The sequence below is a fragment of the Olea europaea genome, unplaced genomic scaffold (genome assembly GCF_002742605.1).
Source record: "Olea europaea var. sylvestris unplaced genomic scaffold, O_europaea_v1 scaffold1406, whole genome shotgun sequence".
Lineage (NCBI taxonomy): Eukaryota > Viridiplantae > Streptophyta > Magnoliopsida > Lamiales > Oleaceae > Olea > Olea europaea.
This window is the reverse complement of record NW_019231585.1, coordinates 83,392-103,389: the sequence shown is the minus strand read 5'-3', so window position 1 is coordinate 103,389 and position 19,998 is coordinate 83,392. Positions and strand designations below refer to the sequence as shown.

General features: G+C 35.3%; 2 protein-coding genes across 2 annotated transcripts; one reads left to right on the top strand and one right to left on the bottom strand.

The window, feature by feature from the left end:
- Positions 1-1,713: 1,713 nt before the first annotated feature.
- LOC111375713 (snurportin-1) lies at positions 1,714-6,244 on the bottom strand. Its single transcript, XM_022998579.1, has 7 exons — positions 5,772-6,244; positions 5,193-5,379; positions 4,860-5,110; positions 4,306-4,420; positions 3,457-3,549; positions 2,993-3,136; positions 1,714-2,106 (listed from the first exon to the last, which is right to left on the bottom strand). Exons 1-7 carry the CDS (start codon positions 6,149-6,151, stop codon positions 1,990-1,992), a joined length of 1,287 nt encoding a protein of 428 aa, XP_022854347.1. The 5' UTR covers positions 6,152-6,244; the 3' UTR covers positions 1,714-1,989.
- A 10,118-nt stretch (positions 6,245-16,362) lies between these two features.
- LOC111375712 (uncharacterized protein At3g28850-like) lies at positions 16,363-18,672 on the top strand. Its single transcript, XM_022998578.1, has 2 exons — positions 16,363-17,619; positions 18,361-18,672. The coding sequence occupies exon 1, from the start codon at positions 16,620-16,622 to the stop codon at positions 17,571-17,573; it is 954 nt and encodes a 317-aa protein (XP_022854346.1). The 5' UTR covers positions 16,363-16,619; the 3' UTR covers positions 17,574-17,619; positions 18,361-18,672.
- The last annotated feature ends 1,326 nt before the right edge of the window (positions 18,673-19,998 follow it).

Below are 19,998 nucleotides of genomic sequence, written 5' to 3'. Positions count from 1 at the left end.
CATCGCCTACCTTTTTATATTATCGTCATGTTTTAATTATCACAAAAAGTCTATATTACCCCCTTTTTTTTTTTTTTTTCTTATTTTGAATTATTCGTACCCTTCAACTACATATTCGACAATTCTTAAAAGGCATACTTGAAAATCGCTAATTATGGAGTTAATTGTTCCAATGATTATTGAACTTATATCTATATCTTCGAGTGCTCAGAGGGATGTAAAAGAGTCGGGCCGAGCCGGCTCGCGAGCCTAAAGTTTCGGCTAGGGCTCAGCTCGATTAAAATGGCCGAGCTTTTTTGCGGGCTCGAGCCTTTGCTTGGCCAAAAAAAAGGCTCGGCCCGAACTTTTGCTCGGGCTTTTTTTAGGCCGAGTCGGACATGCTCGTTTTCTCCCCTCTTTTTTTTTTTCTCCTTCCTAAAGGCAGCAGCTTAGTTGCCTTTTAAGGCAGTAGTTCGCTGCCTTGCCTTGAAGGCAGTCTCAATTTAATTTTTTTTTTCAAAAGCTCGCGAGCTCACGGGCCGGCTCGAGCAAAGCCCGTGTCCCCAAAATGGGGCTCGGCCCGAGGCTAGGCTCGGGTCTCAGAGTTACGAGCAGCGCAAGCCGGCGAGCCCGATTGCCATCCTTAATTGCTCACTAAAGTTTAAAATGTCGAATTTTGACCACTGAACAGAATTAATGACGTGGTTGACAGAATACACATGTATCGTCCCGTCACATCATTAAAGTTTGAGATGGTCAAATTTTGACAATTAAACTTTAAAAAATGTCTTCTATTGTTCACTAAACTTTGTGGTGGTCAAATTTTAGCCACAAAACTTTGATATAGTTGAATTTTGATCACTAAATTTTGAAAAGTATCTTCTATTATTTACTATAAATTTGGATTTAAATAAGCCTCTCTTTATTTCCTTTAAAACGAAACTCTTTAATTTTCATATTTATTTTTAACTACATATTTATACAATAAAACGTTATATACGTAAACTCAAAATTTTTTCAACTTTTTAGCCACACATTTTTCAAAAATCACTATTTAGAACTCTTTTATAAAAAAAATAAAAATAGACATCAAACGAAGGCTAAAATTCTTTGTTAAAATTCGAATTTAATTTAATTTTAACAATAAATAAATTGTACATTTCATTGAAATTAGTAATCATTTCATTTGCACAACTTTGTAAGCATTATCTATACCACTAGGAATGATTACTCAATTACACAATAATTAAATTTAAATTTAATTTATTTTTGTAAAACTTTAAGCGAAGGCTTAATTAAATATAAATTTATTGTGAACAATAGAAGAAGCTTTGCAAAATTGTGCAAAATTGCAATGATAACTTATCAAATCCACTTTTGCAATAAATAGAATTTTTCGGTCAAAAGAAAATAATTGATATTGGTATTTGAATGGGAAGGTGACCTTAGTTTGGTTTCTTAGCAAACTCCATAAAAATCTCCATTTGATAAATACTTCAGATATATGCATCTATCGATCAAATGACTTAAAATACTAATAGGGTTTACAATCTTTCCATATACTTAAACAGCGGGTCCACACGTACAGAATTTGGCTTCCAAAATTTATACAGAAAACATTTGACAGCAACCTATCAATTTCAAATCAAACCAAATGCTGTCACACTTGCATCTGGTGCAATTTTGTGAAGTATTCTTCTGTACAAGCAAATTAAATCATACTTTAAGGAGGAATATTAAAATATGTAAAAAGGTTATATTTCTTGAATTATTCGATTTAGTGAACTGGATATTACAAATTTATGATCTTACTCAAATTTCAAATACTTTCACAATACAAGCTGGATTCATGAAGTAATCACATCTTACAAACCAGAAAGGCAACCCTTATGGGCACGATATATCTGCATTGCTAGCTACAATAAGCCCAACACAAATGAAAAGATAAGGCATGGGGAACAAAACTACAGATTCCTCACCTGGTATTACAAGACCAGCCACTAGGTATCTTTAACCAGCCATATCTAAGTCAGAAATTTTGTTTCCCTGCTCACTCGACAAACTCATTGATGCATAAATATGCTCGATTCTTAGAGATGAGTGCCGAACTGTGTACTGGAATATAACCTGACAACATAAAACAAATCAAATATATTACACTTTCCTGAATATAAAGCTCATTAATAAATAATAGAAGTAAAATTAAAAGCATCGTAACCATTTGCTAATGAACATATGCATTCATACTTTTAGAGTGGTCACAGAACTAGAACATACCAACTAGCACTAAGCTCAACAAAAAAACAAACACAAGGATTTGGAACCAACAACTACAGAAAAGGAGTTTGTTCCACTGGTCAGTAACTTAGGTCCATGTCTTTGATCAGTCACTAAAGTTTAAAATGTCGAGATTTGGTTACTGAACTTAAATCTATGTCTTCCATTACTCACTGAAGTTTAAAATGTTGAATTTTCGCCATTGATCTTTGAAAATGTTGTATGTTACTCACTGTAAACTCGACATTTTTCAAAGTTCAACATTTATGCTAGTGAGTAATGAATACAACATTTTCAAAATTCAATTGTCAAAACTCAACATTTTAAATTTTAATGAGCAATTGAATACATGGAGCTAAGTTCAGTGACCAAAATTCGACATTTTAAATTTTAGTGATCAATCAAAGACATTGACCTAAATTCAGTGACCATTGGAACAATTAATTCCTAGAAAAGCTTGCTACCCCAAAGTCTCATAATGGTGGGATGCCCCGGTTAAGCAAACTCATTTAGTGAACTTGCTATTCCACTATTGTAATCACATGATCGAAAGTTGATTTAAAATAAAAAGAAAAAAAAAGAAAAAGACTTTGTTATAAAGTTAAATTGTCAACTCTTAGGCAATGAAAAATCACTGTATGAACTGAATCATTGTGACATCATTAAAGGGCATTAAATGGATAAATAAGGAGCAGAATTCATAGTAAGAAAATGAAATCTAAAACTAACTACTAACCTTGGAGTAACTATCAGCAAAAGCTCGAGCACGGTTGGGTTTTCCAAGGTAGTGCAAATCAGCTTTCTCCAGTTTTCCATCCACAAAACTTAATCCTCCATCACTAATAGCAAATCGGAGAAGATTCCCAGCCTGAAGTCCTGTCTGAAGACCGTCACAGTCAGGACAGGACACATGTATTTTTTTTTCCCCCACGTCCAATGTCAGGAGACTTAAGTGCGTAATGATATTTTTTTCAATAATTATTTTGTTTTCACTAGTTGTGTGCCTTGCATTATCTTCAGGAACCCTCATTTTTTTTTTCAAGAAAAATGTACTAGCAATCCATGCAAGAGATTGAACATTTGAAAAGCCATCAATTTACTTCATGGCAGATTAGAAAGTCATTCACTTTTTAAAACACAGAATCATAATTTAACTATTTACTTCTCGGATTAACTTAAGTGTAAATAAAATGATCAAACCTTTTGTATGAAATCCTCGTTCAAACAGCCAAATATGACAGGGGGATCATCTGATGTAGCCAGTTTCCCATCGAAAAGTAGCTCCAATACTACCTGATCATCCAACAGAAAAGATAAGAGTATTAAAATACAGCAGCAAAGTTCTTTTTAATGCGTTAATAGCAAGAGACTTGAGAAATAGATCATATAAAGTTACAACTTGTTATTCATACGAGAAAGAAACAGCACGAAGAAAAGGAGTAAAAGCACCAGGTTGCTGAGCAATAAACATACCAAAATATGTCATCTTTTCCAACTTAAAGCAATAATCCCTTCCAAGTAAAATCGGTATAATAAAAAATGCGAATTCAACGTAAGAAGCTAATTAAGCTCTGGTTTGGCCACCATTAAAATTATAATTCATTTTTCTCTCTCTTCTTATTAACCACACATTCTCCAATAAAATAATATTACATGTAAACCCAAAACAATTTCTTGTTTTTTAACCACACATTCTTCAAAGAACACTATTTCAAAAATTATAATCTCAAATAATGGCAAATAATGGGAGCCAAACGGGGGCTAAATAATTATAAAGAAAGTAATTGAAAGGGAAAATGAGAGAAATAGACTTCCATTGATTTAACTTTTATTTTCTTAAATAGATTTTCATTTTCCTTCTATCCAAGGCATCAATTCTAAACATAGGTTAAATATTAGCACATAATTGCAGTCAGATTAATTTTTAAAAATTGACACCATAGTATGAGACAAGTTGTAATGTAAAAAGAGTAGCATTTCTTACAAAAAGAATAGCTATATAGACAACTTAATGATATCAGAAGTGGTAAGTTCTGAATGTAGAGATACCTGCTGTTTATTTGGAACCTGTCCTTTACTATCTGTATCAATAACATATTGACTACAGTTCTCATCCTTCCAGACTAGCATAAGAGGTGTATTTCCTGACTGATAATGTGCATGTCTGAGGGAAAAAAATGAAATATAAAGATATCAGAGTGGGGAAAATCTGCATTGGACATGATAGAAGGTCAAGTGATCCAAATGTTGATACCAGTTGAAAACGTAATACAAACTACGAGAGTTATGAGTCAGAAGATTTATATAATTCCATGCTAAAAAGACAGGACAATCCTAAGTATAGATACAACAAACTGTTCCCAAAACACATACTTCTTGAATATTGTTATCTAATTGATCGAGACCTACTTTGAAGGAGTCATCTAAGGACTTACAATGGAGAAGTCCTCAAAAAAAATTGCGCACACTATGTGACAAATGTAGATGCATAGTTTCTTAATTGCCTGGTTACAAGTTAATTGGCGGAGACCGAATCAACAATTGTCATTTCAACTGAGTAAACTCGAGTTTGTAATTTTTTTGGTAAAGTAGAAGAAGCTTACTTATTACAAAACAATAGTCCATCCTTCACATATGGCACTGGCCCAGTATAAGCTGCATTTAGACCCTCCTGGTCACAGTTGTATATAGGAACGGTGCTGAATCTAAACTTATGGTAAGATGAGGGAACATCGCATGCCCCTGTCTCTACAAGCTTGCTATTTAACCAGAAAAATCTAAACTCAGTAGTGCACTCATACAGCGACATTCCCGCCCAACACACCATGTCAATCACATAATAAGTTTGATCTGGCTGCAAGTCATGGCAAAATGTGCAACCATGTTACAATCATGTCAAATCAACAAAGCCATATAGACATTTAAAAAACCATCACCTCGTGAAATATGCAGTCAAGTATACAATAAGATTGTCCCGATTGGGAACTTTTGCTGGTTCTGGCACCATTCGGCAGAGCAGAAGGAAAACGGTGCAGCATAGAGCCATTGCGCAATCTACTAATTGTTGTTCCATTCGATGAAACCACAAAACATCGTTTTCCAGCTGGCCTAGCAAATACATACCTATACAGAGGCCAGAAAAGAGCAGTGTCAGAAATGAGGTCAGACAAGATTCTCAGCACGAGTAGGGTTTTATTCTTTTCTTTTCTTTTCTCATAAAGCCCAGAAATCTGGAATCCATTAATTGGAACTAAGTGATTTTAAGTTCAATTATGTCATTTGACATTACAAATCATGAATTGTACAACCTTTCAAATTCAAAGTCCATTCAAAAGGAATAAACGATGTGGTTTCAAATTCAATTTATTGATAAAGAACACAATAAAAATAATTTGGAAGTTAGACAATCAAAATGCGGGATTTCAACAAGTTCATATTTCGAAGAATTTTCGGAAAGAAAAATTCAAAATTTCAATGCAATGAAATTAGACGAATAACTAGACGCCAAAGCATACCAGTCAGTATTTAATCGCTCAGGAACATCAATCATCCACTCAGGAAGCATAAGCTGCTTTGCGAACCATTGGCGAGCTTCGACCCCTTTCAGTCTGGATGCCTGTATAACATCGTCTATGTCTCTTAAATCTCGACGCTGTTCTTGGGACTCGATTTCCAATTCGGGTATGAGTTCCGTTTCCGATTGGGGTTGGAGGTCGGGCTCTGTTGGTTCGTATTGAGCGGGTTGAAGGGTGAGAATAGTGGAGGCTAAACAGCGCGCCTGGTGTTGAGCGTCGCGGCGGTTCTGGGCCTGCCGTTGTAAGGAGATTTCTCGGCGCCTTTGCTGGTCTGAGATAGCCGGCCGTTTGAATGGACGGCGGAGTTCGTGCGTCGCCATCGATTTAAGCCGCTGTCGGATTCGATCTGTTCCAGATATCCAGTGAAGAATCAAGGCAACAGTCACCAGTCACCAGTATTGAATTAGTAAGTTTGAAATTTAGGGATTAATGTCTAATTGCAGTTTGACACCCAAAAAATTCACTTCCTTCTATGTTTACGAGATTGGGAAAATATAATTAAAAATATAAATTTTTTCTAATATATTTCTATATTAAAACAATAGTTTAAATAGAAATAGATAAAAAAAATTATTATTTACACCAACGACCTTTTCAATCTGACAAGATGGTTCACATATCCACTTGAATCCTATGTACCAAACATACAATTGAAAAACAAAAATTCACATTTCAAAAGAGTGAGTCTATTATTTGATAGATGAGTTTCTTTATATTAGCGTGATCATCATATGGTTCAATATGAATATCTTGAAAATTGGATGATAAGCCTACATTATGCACTTGTTTATGACTTTCTTTACTTACTAATTTATGATTAATTGAGTAGATATCTACTTAATATATTAGTTGTATTCAAATCCTCAGTTTGGCTGTCTTCAAATGCAATTGGAATGAAAATTTGAAATTTGAGCTAAATTGGGGTTGATTCGGAGTAATTGATAATCAACCGAGTATCAATTAAATAATTGAAAAACATATAGGAGCAATCGAAGTGATTTACAAATTTGGGAGCTAAATCCGATATTTGGAAAGCTTAGAGACTTAATTGAACTATATTGGAACTTGCATCGGATCTGTTATGATTTACGAGTTCGCGGACCAATCTATAATGAATAGTTGAAGGACCAAGATTCAAAGAAGAGAAGAGGAAGATTGAACAACAGATAAAATCTGGGGATCAAATAATAATAAATGAAAAATTAAGGTTGCGATCACAATTACCATTTTTGTAGAACTTGAAGTCTTCATTCTATGCAATTTTTATACTATTGTGAACGCGGTCCTTACACTCTTGAGATCGCAGAGTTTGATCTCCGGCGGATTATTTTGTTTTCCTTTTCAATCGAACATTTTATGGAAACATTTGGAGCTCAAATTTGACCTAAATCTATACAAACTTATAAAAAGAGTGAATCCAAAAACACTATTCACAATTTCGTCCAATATGACGTCATTTTATAGCGTTGTCATGACCTCATTTTTATTTCAATAATGCTATTCGAACAGCATCCTTTGCACAGATTATGAACAGGTAATAAAAAATTAATAATGGACACATCAATCAACAGTATAAATTGTTTGAAAAACGGGACAAATTTGGCAGACCACTGGTACAACCTTTCCTCCCCCAAATTGGAAGTCAACATTTTTCCTCCTCATTTTCCCTCATTCTCCTCTCTCCCGGGCCTTCATTCCCGCTAGCCAGTTCTTCGAATCCGGTAACACCTCCGAACAGCATGTCTTCGTCGGCACCGTCGAACCCAGGTGACCCACTGTTAAATGTCATCTTCAAAATTTTTCAATTAGACATATTTAATTTGTTGTTTGCAAAGCATGGAAAATGTCATTGCTTAAAAAAAATTTGAATGATAGTGGAGATGGAGATATTTAACAAAAGTTGCAACATTAAAATAAACGAAAAATTTGTAATGGGGATGATAAACCATAAACTGCCCTGCAAGCGTAAAATGGCATTTCGTCCAATGTTAAAGAAAAGGAAAACTCTGTAATGGGGATGAAAAACATGCCCTGCATTGGTTATTGTTATTACAATAATGCTGTTCAAACAATTTGGATTTCATGGTTTTTACTTTAGTTCTTTAGGTTGTGAAACTCTAAAGGTAACGAGAAGCTTGTAACCTGGAAGTTAAAATCATGGTTTTTACTTTAGTTCTTTTTAGCTTATTCAGTCTGTTGATAGCAGTGAGAACCTTAGATCTTTGAAATTTTACCAATAAACTATATTTATTTTACAATTTACTTAGAATGTTCAATCTTTATGCATAATAATGACGATACAATTTTTGCTTCATTTCTGGACGTAGGAAATAATATGGAAGGTGGCATTGATGATTTTTTGTTGGAAACTGAGGATGAGATCGTTGCGGAGAACAGGAACATAGTGGAAGATGAAATGTTAGGAGATGATGGTATCGTCGTACCTAAGGTCGGAATGATATTTAGCAGTGAGAATAAAATGTTTGAATTGTACAAAGAATATACATACAGCGTAGGTTTTCCCGTAAAAAAAAAGGAATTCAAAAAAAGGGGCCGGTGGAGTTTTGAGATTTGTGACATATACTTGTGGCTGTGAAGGTCGAAGGCCAAGTACTGCTACCGGATCTGTAAGGCCGCAACCAACAATTCAAACCAATTGTAAGGCCCGGATAAGCGCATCTTCAGATGATCATGGATCTTGGAGAATTAATGCAGTCCACCTCGACCACAATCATGGAACAAGCCCATCGAAATCCAGGTTGTTTCGATACAATAGAGAACTGAGTGCACAGGTGAAGCGGAGGCTTGAAGTGAACGATGTTACAATAATTCCTCATACGCTCGCTTTGATATGCAGGCAACATCGACATCGAGCAAAGGAAAGAGACCAAATTCGAGTCAGAGTGCTACTCCAGTTGGTACACAAGAACTTCAGGCGTCCCAACATTAGCATGAAAAATTCAGAAAGAAAATCTTTTGCCTCTTAAGTTTTATCAATTGAGGAAAAATTTTATGCATGTCCATAGTGGGCTATTTGGTTTTGGCCAAGTAAAATAATATGCAGAACCAAAACTTGCTATTTCGTGCCTGTAGAAATAAGAATTAGTTTGATAAGAAACTTGCGTGATTTTAAGTGAACAAATTTCAAGACCTGTGTTTTGCTTACATTTTGTATAGCTGTACATTTGTGTTGAACGTGTTAGTTAATGATCTGAGCAATAGATGCATGGACTGTCCCACGCATTTTGAAAACGCCTAAATAGAAAGAGGTAGAAACTGAAAGATCAAAACTTCTCAGGATTATATGCATTGCAACTTGCAAGCTGAAATTTTACACCAAACTATCTATAAACATTTCAAAACTTCTCAATGATTTGCCGCCCCGACTAGTGTTTGCCGCTGCGCAATGGGAATCGACCTGCTCGGTCAGGTCGAGGGGGCAGCGTCCTCCGTGGGGGCTCGGGGGGCAACGCCCCCGAAAGAGAATTTTATTTTCAAAAGTCTTTGAATAGGTATATCTGTTCGTTTTGACAGTTACTTCCAACAGATATGTTCTTCATTTCAAAGGACACACCCAATATAGAAGACGAACATAAAAAAAGTATACAATTGATCGTAAATTATATTTTTATTTTTGTTTACAAAACCATATCCTCGAACAACAATAAAACAGAAAAAATGGAAAAAAACGTTTGTAAGTGTCTCCGTGACACACTTGCGTGACACATGTGACACACTCTCCTTAACAGTGTGTCACGGAGACACTTTCTCCGTGACACACTACTCCGGGGCAGTGTGTCACGGAGAAACTCTCTCCGTGACACAGGAGAGAGTTTCTCCGTGTGTGTGTGTCACGGAGACATTGTTTCCGTGACACTCACTGAAGTCCTTGCAAATGGTTTGGATGAATATGAGAATATATTCATATGATGTTGTATTGAAAATATGCATCAAAATGAATCAAAAAGTTTTTATCAAATTGTAGTGAAAAAGTTAATTTGTAAATAATTATAAAGATCCCAATTGAGTAAATTCGACCACATGCACAATTTGAAGCGGTAACATACTTCAATTGCATTACTTGATGTCTACTCGTTGAATGTGTTCGTTTGGTACAATATTCAAATGTCGTTCGATATTTCTCATGGTAATGAATGGACCGCGTACACAGTGCCACTTCAAAACATTTTGTATATTTATGTCGAATTTGAGTGTCACCCCAAAATCAACACGATATTTGTACTCTCTAGATATTGAAATTTACTAATGACATTACAAAATAAAAAAATTACAAATGTACTCTCTAGATAGAGAAATGTTTTAGGTTTGATGTGTTTAAGGGTTTCTTTCACTTTGAATTCCCTAGAAAACTAAAACCAGCTCAACCATGAGAATTGGAATTCCTGCTTTTCGTGGAATTAGGAGTCACGTGAGGGAAAGTAAGAAAACCAAATGCCTGGAAAAAGTTGCCTATCAAACAGGCAGAAAGTTGAAAAATGGTGGGGAATTTTCCATTTTCCATGGAAAATATGGTGTATCAAACAGAACCTAAGTGAAACAAATAGTTAAAAAATACGTCATTAAGAACAACTACGTCATTAACATCACTAAATAACATGAAGTTTGAACAAAAAATGCAAGCATACATAACATCAACGTTTATTAAAAAATGGGGCTACTAATGCAGCCGGCCACTTTCATTTGTCATTCTTCTCCACGGTTGCTTTGCCCTTGCGAATTGTCATGTTCATGTTCATGTTCATCGAAATCTGAACCTCTTCTTCGTCGGGGAGATGAATTTGATATTGAAACATGCGCGACAAATCTGACACTGATTCTTCTGATGCTGGATTCGCCTTGCTATCGACAGCACTTGATTCACCACTTGATTCTCCTTCTCCAACCCACTCCCAAAAATCGCATTTCTGACTACAGCATTTGAATAGTTTTCCTTTGTTATCGGTCTCTCTCTCCACCTCAAAGCACTTCTGGAATCCACTCTTGCAAACGGGGCAACGACGCTTATTTCGGCATTCATCAAAGAAGTGTCCCTTCGATCTGCAACTATGACAAATTCCGGAATTCTTTCCTCCCATTCTACAACCACAATCAACCACCCAAATTATTGACCATTAGTGTTTTGCATGAACGTAATGAGTGGAGAGGACTGATCATTGTTATAAACTCAATTTAATGCTATTGAAAAAGTTGAAATTCCGTTTAAAAATGCATCACCAGTGGTTTTTATAGTCATTTGCTCATTGCGCTATACTATTGAAAATGCCAGCAAGAATTCTATCAGAGTATGAGCTATTTCTGATCTTCAGATATTTTCTTATATTTCAGCAATTTACAGAAATTGTTATAACGCTTCTTGATCTTCACTATTTTAACTGTAAAATAATTGACAAAGCAATCAAGCGCGATTCATCCAGTAAACGAATCTATAAGCACCAAAATTTAAACTTAACTTCAGTAACTAATATCAAAACAGACAATCAAAAACTTTATAAAAAAAAAATTACAAAATTCATAAAAAGCAAAGCGGTGTAAATAAATTACCTGAGAAATAAACGGAATGAGAAAATACTTCTCTCGGCGCCTCTGAAAGCCCTAATATAGAGTTTTTGTTTTTCACAATTTTTTTCTCTTCAAAGAGAGGCTTTCTAGAGAAAGATGGGGATGTAAAGCTTCGAATGCTTGCCAACCTCCACCGTTTTCTTTGATTTTAGGGACAATGAGCTAAGACCTACACGGGAGGTTCGCCGGTGTCGAAGTTCCGACCTCACCGACTGGAAGTAGAGAAAATGCTTGCCAACCTCCACTGTTTTCTTTGATTTTAGGGACAATGAGCTAAGACTCACACGGGAGGTTCGTCGGTGTCGAACTTCGAAGTCCCGACCTCATCGACTGAAGTACAGAAATGAGCCAATTTCAATTTGGGTTGGGGATAATGAGCCAATTTCAATTTGGGGATAATGTGTTTCTTCCATTTATAATCAGATTGAGTTTTTTTTTTCCTTATTTCCCTTCCAGCCACGTGTCCTCATTGTTTATTAATTTTTTATTACCTGTTCAACATCTGTGCAAAGGAATCTGTTCGAATAGCATTATTGTTTTTATTTAATATTTGGACCTCAATACTGCCCTGTTTTGATTCTGTACAAACCCAAAAAAGTCCTTTTCCATGCAACAGCAAATGTTATGTCTGTGTGTAGGTCCATACAGAAATCTTCTCTCACACGTAAAATTGAAAGGGTTGCAGCCTTTTACACGGAATTTTCTGTGAGATATGATGCTAGAAGAGGGAAATTATAGAATTTTCATATGAGGACTTGAATTTGAGGTAACTTCTTGAAGTTCTTTCAGATTTAGGTTAGGGATTTTGTCAATCATTCTAAGAAACTGGATTTCTGGTAATTTTTATACTCATTATTTGAATCTTAGTCTTTCCAATGATTCTTCCTCCATTTTGTAGGTTTTCTTCCTTAGTTTGGCTTATGCCAACTTTGATGATTTTGTAGTCATTCAACTTTTGGTAAATTTTTATTGATTTTATTAACTGGATTTAGAATAAAAACTTTTGATGATTTGATAGAATATTTTCTTCTATTGTAGATTCTTGTATCTTTGCATTTTTATTTTTATTTTTGTTTATCCATTGAATCCTCACTTGAAGGTAGTGAAATTTCCTGGTGTGATACCATCGTTTAAAGAATCTGGGGTTTTGGCATTTTCTTGAAACTAATTATTTTGAATAATGGGTCTTCATCCACCATTTTGTAGCTTTCCTCTTTATTTATTTATTTTTTTTTGTTGTCGTTCTAGCTAAATACACTGGGAATAATTTCAAGAATCTTTATAGAAGGATTAGGTTTTGGTGCCATTCTCAGGTATGGAACTGATATTCTCCTATTTTCCAGATATTCATTTTTTGGACTCAAATTTTTGCAGTTGGAGTCTCTTTTTTTGGTTTTAAGTGCATGCAGTTTTAACTTCATTTATAGCCTAACTTGGTTTCTAACCTATCTCTGTATAAGCCTTCCTTTGAGTTATCGTGTGAAATTACAAGAGAATAACAGAGAAGCCATCTTTGATTTCTTCGCTCTACTTTGTGCTTGAGTCAGGGGCGGACCCAAACAATTTGGGTTAGGGGATCAAAAATAAAATTTATAGGATATCTTCTAATAAAAAAAAAGCTAAGCAAAAATTTTTTCCCCCCAAAATCTTGAGGGTCAATTACCCCTATAATCCCCCCCCCCCCGCCCCCAAGGTCCGCCCCTGGCTTGAGTTAATCAATTGCTTCCTCCATATTTTTCTTTCTTTGTGGCTGCATTAACCACAATATTTTGTTCCGCCCTTTGTGGGTGCTAGAAAGTAGCTACCAAAGTGAATGAGTTGTAGGTTTCGAGCCTTTATTTTGATTGGTGTGTTGATTGATTTAGTATTGAAACCTAGCCTAATTTGTGCACGATTCAAAGTATTCCGCGATAGTCATCAATGTAAATAAATTAATTATCGTATGATCTAAATAATTATTTATAAATATGCATATTTGAGAACTACGAAAGACATGAGAATCTGAATATCTCCATTCAAAATAGTCATTTATAATCTTGCTGGTGAGTGAAATTTTTTAATCTCATTTTCAAGGTCAATAGTGATTTCGAAAGCTCGAATATGCAACACAAACTTTTTATTATTTGCAAGGTTAGTAAGGTGCTATATTTAGAAAATTTCATACTAATTCAAGATTGAGATCAATTTCGTGTCATGCCACCTACATAATATTCACTCCATTTTTTTAAAATCAAGATTAACATAATAATTGAATTGATTTTACTTCGAAAAATGCAAAGTGACGTGGTAAATCATTAAAATAAAATGCAAAGAGAATTGAATTCCTAAATTAGGCAGGGAAAGATAAGTTTATTTTATTTGTAACTAAAACATAATTGTATCATTTTATGAATTAATACAAAATAAAACTGTAATCAAATGAATTAATACGAAATTTCCACAATTAATTATGGTCTAAATTATATGACCATAGTGAAAAGGAAAAGTCTATTGTCATGAAAACAAATTGTATCCGTTAATGAATTAACACAAAATAAAACTTAATAATTGCATGATTTAACACCAAATGAAACATCTTGCATCCCACAATCATTGTTTGACCAAATTAAATGGCAATAATAAATTGTACCAAATTATAAAATTAATTATTGACCCCCCAAATAGGACAGGTCCAACTATCATTAAATTCCTATTCTCTCCCGTTTCATGCGTATATTAACTACACACTAAGACACCAAAGTTAAATTGAACGATGATAAATTCGATAGAGTTTGCTATAGTCACATGCACGTCAACACTCACGTCAGAGAGCAGAAGGATATATTTGGGAATGGAAGAGACATAATGAGCAAGAATATGTAATCATGCATTGCATTAGGATTTCACCACATATGAGAATTTATAACAATAGATATGAGTTGGAGTCGATTGGATGCTTAACGATGTACTAATGACAATTTGTTCAAGCTCAATTGTGTCAATTCATAGCCGTCTATCATGTCAATCCCTAGCTATCTATTATTTTCATTTATAATGGTCATAGACCTATGGCCAACCTAGCTCATACATAGAGCCTATTTGGGAGTGATTTTTTGGTCCAAAAAATTAATTTTTTGATCGTTATTTCACTATTTTAGTCGTCATATTTGATTTTTTCTCTCACAGGTAGACCCCACTTTTCTCCTAACAATCAAAAAATTAATTCTCAAAATCACTCCCAAACAGACTTATGGGCTGAAAAGTTCTTATTGAACAGTGTTGCTACAAAGCATCACATCTAACAGTCAATCAAGTATATTGTATGTCTTGGCCATGTTCAGGCTTTTAAAAGAGGCCCATCACAAAACTGTTAATCGCATTAGAAATGTAATGTAGTAGGAAGGTGATGCCTCACCTCGAACAATACGTCCCAAATGAGGCATCCAATAGTATAGCCTGATTGTCTTGGAAGTCGCACGTGGAAGAGGCGAAGTCGAAGCGAAATGCTACCTTGCGAGGCTTGTCCTTGGCTTCTTGCTTAGCTAATTGCTCCGTGGCCTACCTTGTGGGCCAATGCATAACAATAATCTCTGGATGAATATTTATATAAGGCATTGACTTTGATTAAAATGTGGAAGTAACAATCATCTTGCTAGATAAGGCATATCTTGAGTGAGGAATAAAGAGCAATTATCTTGTTGGACAAGGTCTTACGAAGTGAAAAACAACTAGAGGATGAAGTGATGAATCCCTTGTTGATGTTCATTTCAAGGTGATACCAGATGAGTATGAATATTCTCTCGAGTCCAATTATGAATATTCATATAAGGCATGCACTTTTTAATAATAGATGAGGCCATGCAACCGAGGTGTTAAATTTGAAATGCGCAAGTCCTATTATAGAGATGAAGCTCTTATGTAGAGTAGAAGTCTATCATAGGGATGAGGCTCTTTTGCAAACGCAAAGTCCATTTTTTAAGGGATGAGGTATTTCTACGAGTTAATAATCCAAATGGTCACTAAGCTTTGTAAAAAGTTTTCATGGGGTCATTGAATTTTTAAAATTACCAAAGTCATCATTGAATTTTGCAAAAGGTGAAAGCGTTACTAAATTTTGCAAAAAGTTTCCACGGGATCACTAAACTTTAAAAATCGCCCCATTCATCAATAAATTTTGCAAAAAGTTTTCCAGGGGGTCACTCAACTTTGCAAAATGTTTCTCAGCAATCATTCAATATTTTGCAAAGTTTATTGATGAATGTGATGATTTTTAAAGTTCAGCGATCCCGTAAAAATCTTTTGCAAAGTTCAATGATGACTTGAGTGATTATTAAAGTTCAGTGATCCTGCAAAAACTTTTTGCAAAGTTCAGTGATCACTTTGATTGTTAACTCGGTATTTCTACATTGGCGATAAATAATTTGGAACAAATAATCCGAGGTGGAGGGTCTTTACCTGTGTAAAGATGGTATTTTGCACATTTCTTGAAATGAAAGAGAATATATATATTTTTTTATAAATTGTTTTACTTGTGACTCGTTTGTAACTTAAAAATTGAAACTCTGATTGTAATTATTATTTTTATTTAAAAAGGATGACAAATGGTTTACAAGACTTTAATTAAAAAATTGGTCGATATGGTTGTTTTTCACAACGTGTATATGATCATGACCAGCATATTGCACTACTCCCGTTTGCTTTTCATTAAATTAAATTTCATTTTTTTCTCAACTATTTTCAATTACATATTTTTTATAAAATAATATTATACGTAAATTAAAATTTTTTTCTTCTTTATCGATTCTTATTCTTTTTAAAAAATATTATTCCACTCAGTTTCAATTGACAAAACGGGCCAAACGGAGCTAAAATAAAGAGAATAGATTTTTTATGTCAATCATTCTATTTGAAGCGAAGATCATGTTCTTCATCACTATCCCTGATTCCCGATGGACTGAAAATTTCTGATTTTTCATGACGGGGCCATGCGAAATAGGATGTGGTCGGGTATTTGCCCTCCCTACGCCTTCACGAGTACACTACAGTCTCCATTATTGAAAATAAAGCAAACTTTTGATTTGAGCGCTAAAACCAGCAGTAGCAAGATTTGAAAATTGAATGAGTCCTTAAATTATTCCTTTCCTTTTCTAATAGTTCTCTACCCTACCCCATACAATCCAAGCGTTTGTCTCTACTGAGTCTGATTTCTCAAGTGCGCGCACTCACAAAATGGGTTGTGTTTCATCGACAATGCTAAACCACGATGACGATTTCTCCCAAATCGGTCGCTCAACAGCTTTCAGTCATCACATCGTGTCCCTCACCTCCACCACTTATGGTCTCTTGACCCTCGACCGGCCTACGTCCGACACAGACCACGATTCTGGTACCGCCACTGTCGATCCTACTCCGATCCCAGCTCCGCGCTTCACACTTGAAACCATTAATTCAAGGGACCTCATGTCTGGCCTTGATTCCGATCGCATTCCCAGCTTCCGTTTTTCCACTTTACCGATTCATCCGGTTTCTGATCATACCGGGTTCTGGCGAGGAAATGAGGAAAATTTCAATCCGAATGTCGTTATTAAGTCCTCGAACGATATCAATGTCAGGAGAAAGTATTCTTTTTCTGAAGATTTTAATTATAGTTATATGCTTGAGGGATTTGAAAATGTTTGCCCGCCAAATGGGGAAAACAAAGTGGTGATTTATACGACGACGTTGAGGGGCGTCAGGAAGACTTTTGAAGATTGCAATGCTGTTAGATCAGCAATTGAGGGGGTCGGTGTTGTGGTTTGTGAGAGGGATATTTCCATGGACAGGGGCTTTAGGGATGAATTGAGGGAGCTGATGAGGGGGAAGGAGATGAGTGAGTTGATACCCCCAAGAGTGTTTGTGAAAGGGAAGTACATAGGTGGAATCGATGAGGTGATGAAAATCGTGGACGATGGCTCTTTAGGAGAGTTGCTTCAGGGATTGCCTAAAACGAGATGCGGGTATGTGTGTGAGGGGTGTGCGGGTGTAAGGTTCGTGCCATGCTTCAGGTGTAATGGGAGTTGTAAGATGGTTGTGGCGATCAAACAAGGAGCAGAGGTTGGTGGGAAACAGGAGAAAAAGACCATGGTTTTAAGGTGTAGCGATTGCAACGAAAATGGTTTGATACTCTGCCCTATTTGTAGCTGAGCTAAGAAAGTTCGGATCATCTTGGTGGCGTCCATATATTTAGTAGGTTCGTTTTCAATGTCAGGAGTTTTACTAGTTTAGTAAGATGTCCAATGGTGTAATCTGTTGAATGGATTGGTTAAATTTTAAAGAGAAGAAAGGCAGGAAAATGGGGTGGATAATTACTTTGTGTTATCTTGTATACTTGCTGCCTGTTTTATGCACCATTGTTGTTTTTGTTATTGAGCGGTTGATGAAGTTCCATTTGTATGTAGGTAACGATTGATGAATTCAAATGCATAATCCAAGTATTACTTTACTGTTGTATGATTACTTGTGCAAAATTTAAACAAATTTAGAAGAATTAGGATACAGCACTTGATTAAAGTTGGGGACATTTGAATTGCAATTATTTTGTTATTAGTGTCAGGTGTCTATGCAAGATGATGTTCTAGACATTCTAGATCTCAATTTCATTTCCCTTTCAAGACATGGCTTGCTTGTTTCCTAGAACTTCATGTCCAAAAATTGGTAAAGATTGTCATGTTATTATTGGCCTTCGACTTGGAAAGAGTTGATGTGCTAAATTATATTACATATCTTAATTGCTGAGTAACCAGCCTATTATGTATATGATGAGATTGACTGCTCAGAGTATTATAGTTTTAGCATTTGACAGTTTGTTGTACTTTTTCTTTCAAAAACTTAAGGGACAAAATCTAAGTGCTGATTTACATGCTTATTGGGTTTCAAAGCATTCCAGTATCTTTGATTGTGACTCACGACTTTCAGTTTGATTCGTGAACAGATTTCACTTCAATGGTAATCAGTGATGGAGTTTAGAAACAACAAAGGAGCCTTGATTTACTCCAAAACTGCAGCCGCATGCATGTGGGAACTTCATTTAAGGTCCAAGATGGTATGGGAAATTCACCCGCTATTCACCTAGCTAACATGCTAAAAAATTGGATCTGTGATGGTGTATATGCGACGATATGAAAGTTATAGTTGAATATAATCTTCTAGCACTTTGAGCTTTATCTATTCTCAATTATTGTGCATGTCAAATTAAGTGAAAGGCAGAACAAGAGATTCAATAAAGTTGATATTGTTCCGGACATTAACTTTTTTGCTTTCACTGATTAGCTTTAAAGCCTAGAAATTTGAGACAGTTGGCAACTAATATTGAACTTTGATAGAATATCTAGTAAAGTAGATCTCTGTGTTTTTTTGAACTGAAAGTTTCTTCAGTCTGACCATAGTTGTTACTATTCAAGATCTAAAAATCTCACCATTTTATGATGCAAAATATGCCGATCCTGACTCTATGCCAGCCTCTAAAATTGAGTCCCTGTTCACTCTTGCCTATTCATTGTTGTTTCTCATGTATGTTTCTTGCTGCAAGCAATACCATAAAGAGCTCAACTAATTCAATACATTGTTATTCGGATTAATAAGTATAAAGCCTATATGTTCACAACAGAAAACATTAATTAGCAAACAAATGACGCAATGACTACGATTATGAGTCAGATGAGCCACTTGGAAATATTGGGTTTGGGCGAAAGGAAAAATAGCCAATTTCTATTTTCAGTTCATTGAACAACCTCTTCCAATTCTATGTTAGTCTGAAAAGAAAAAAATTCGCTTCAGGCATGTCACAAAGAAAATCAAGAAAGTCCAAGGAGAAAAATTTTAGTAGGATTATGGAGAGGAAATATTCGTTCATAGCATTTGTAACTCATTGAGTTGTATAGTATATTACTAAAATGACAATAAGCCCCAACTGAAGTGGTTAAACTCGACACTGTAGGACTACAAGGTCATAGCATTTAGGCCATCACAAGTACAAGGTCTTGGCATTGCTGTTGATTTTATTCCTTGATGTCAGTCTAGTGATGGAAAATGCTCCTATAACAGGGAGGCTGACCGCCAATTAAAAAAAAAAAAAAGGACCCCCCCTATTTGTGGGTTTCGGTTAGGGAGGCGGTCAGCCCCCCTGTTCCTGTAGCATGCCCCGTCTAGTTATATGGGGATTTCATATGTTTATTCTCTCGAGTAATTGTTTGAGTACTTTGAGAACACAAAAATTGACATAAGATATGAAAAGATTAATTACACCAACACTTCTATTTTGGTTGGAGTTGTATCCGGAATAGAGGCATTAACATTTCCCAGTCTTCGAAATGTGATTTCGACATCATTTATACAACCAAAATTGTCCAAAACCAATTTGTGTCAGTGATTCCCAAGTTGAATTTTTTAAGATCGTCTCTCTTCAGTTGTGCATAGCATGTTTATTATCACACTACTCTCTTCCTCCCAAATATGTTGTAACAGTTCAATGCCAAACTGCAAATTCTCTAAAGTGAATGATAATATTCATCACGCAGAGTTCAATACTATTTAAGTGTCATATAATGAACTTAACTAGCATGTAAAGAAG

Bases quoted from the DNA above. Each gene is read 5' to 3' on its own strand.
- LOC111375713 (XM_022998579.1), bottom strand. From the start codon at position 6,151: ATGGCGACGCACGAACTCCGCCGTCCATTCAAACGGCCGGCTATCTCA. The intron at 4,421-4,859 runs GTAAGCTTCTTC...TTTTTCCCTCAG, and splicing joins GGACTATTGTTTTGTAATAA to ACATGCACATTATCAGTCAG. The intron at 3,137-3,456 runs GTTTGATCATTT...GACGGTCTTCAG, and splicing joins ACGAGGATTTCATACAAAAG to ACAGGACTTCAGGCTGGGAA.
- LOC111375712 (XM_022998578.1), top strand. From the start codon at position 16,620: ATGGGTTGTGTTTCATCGACAATGCTAAACCACGATGACGATTTCTCC.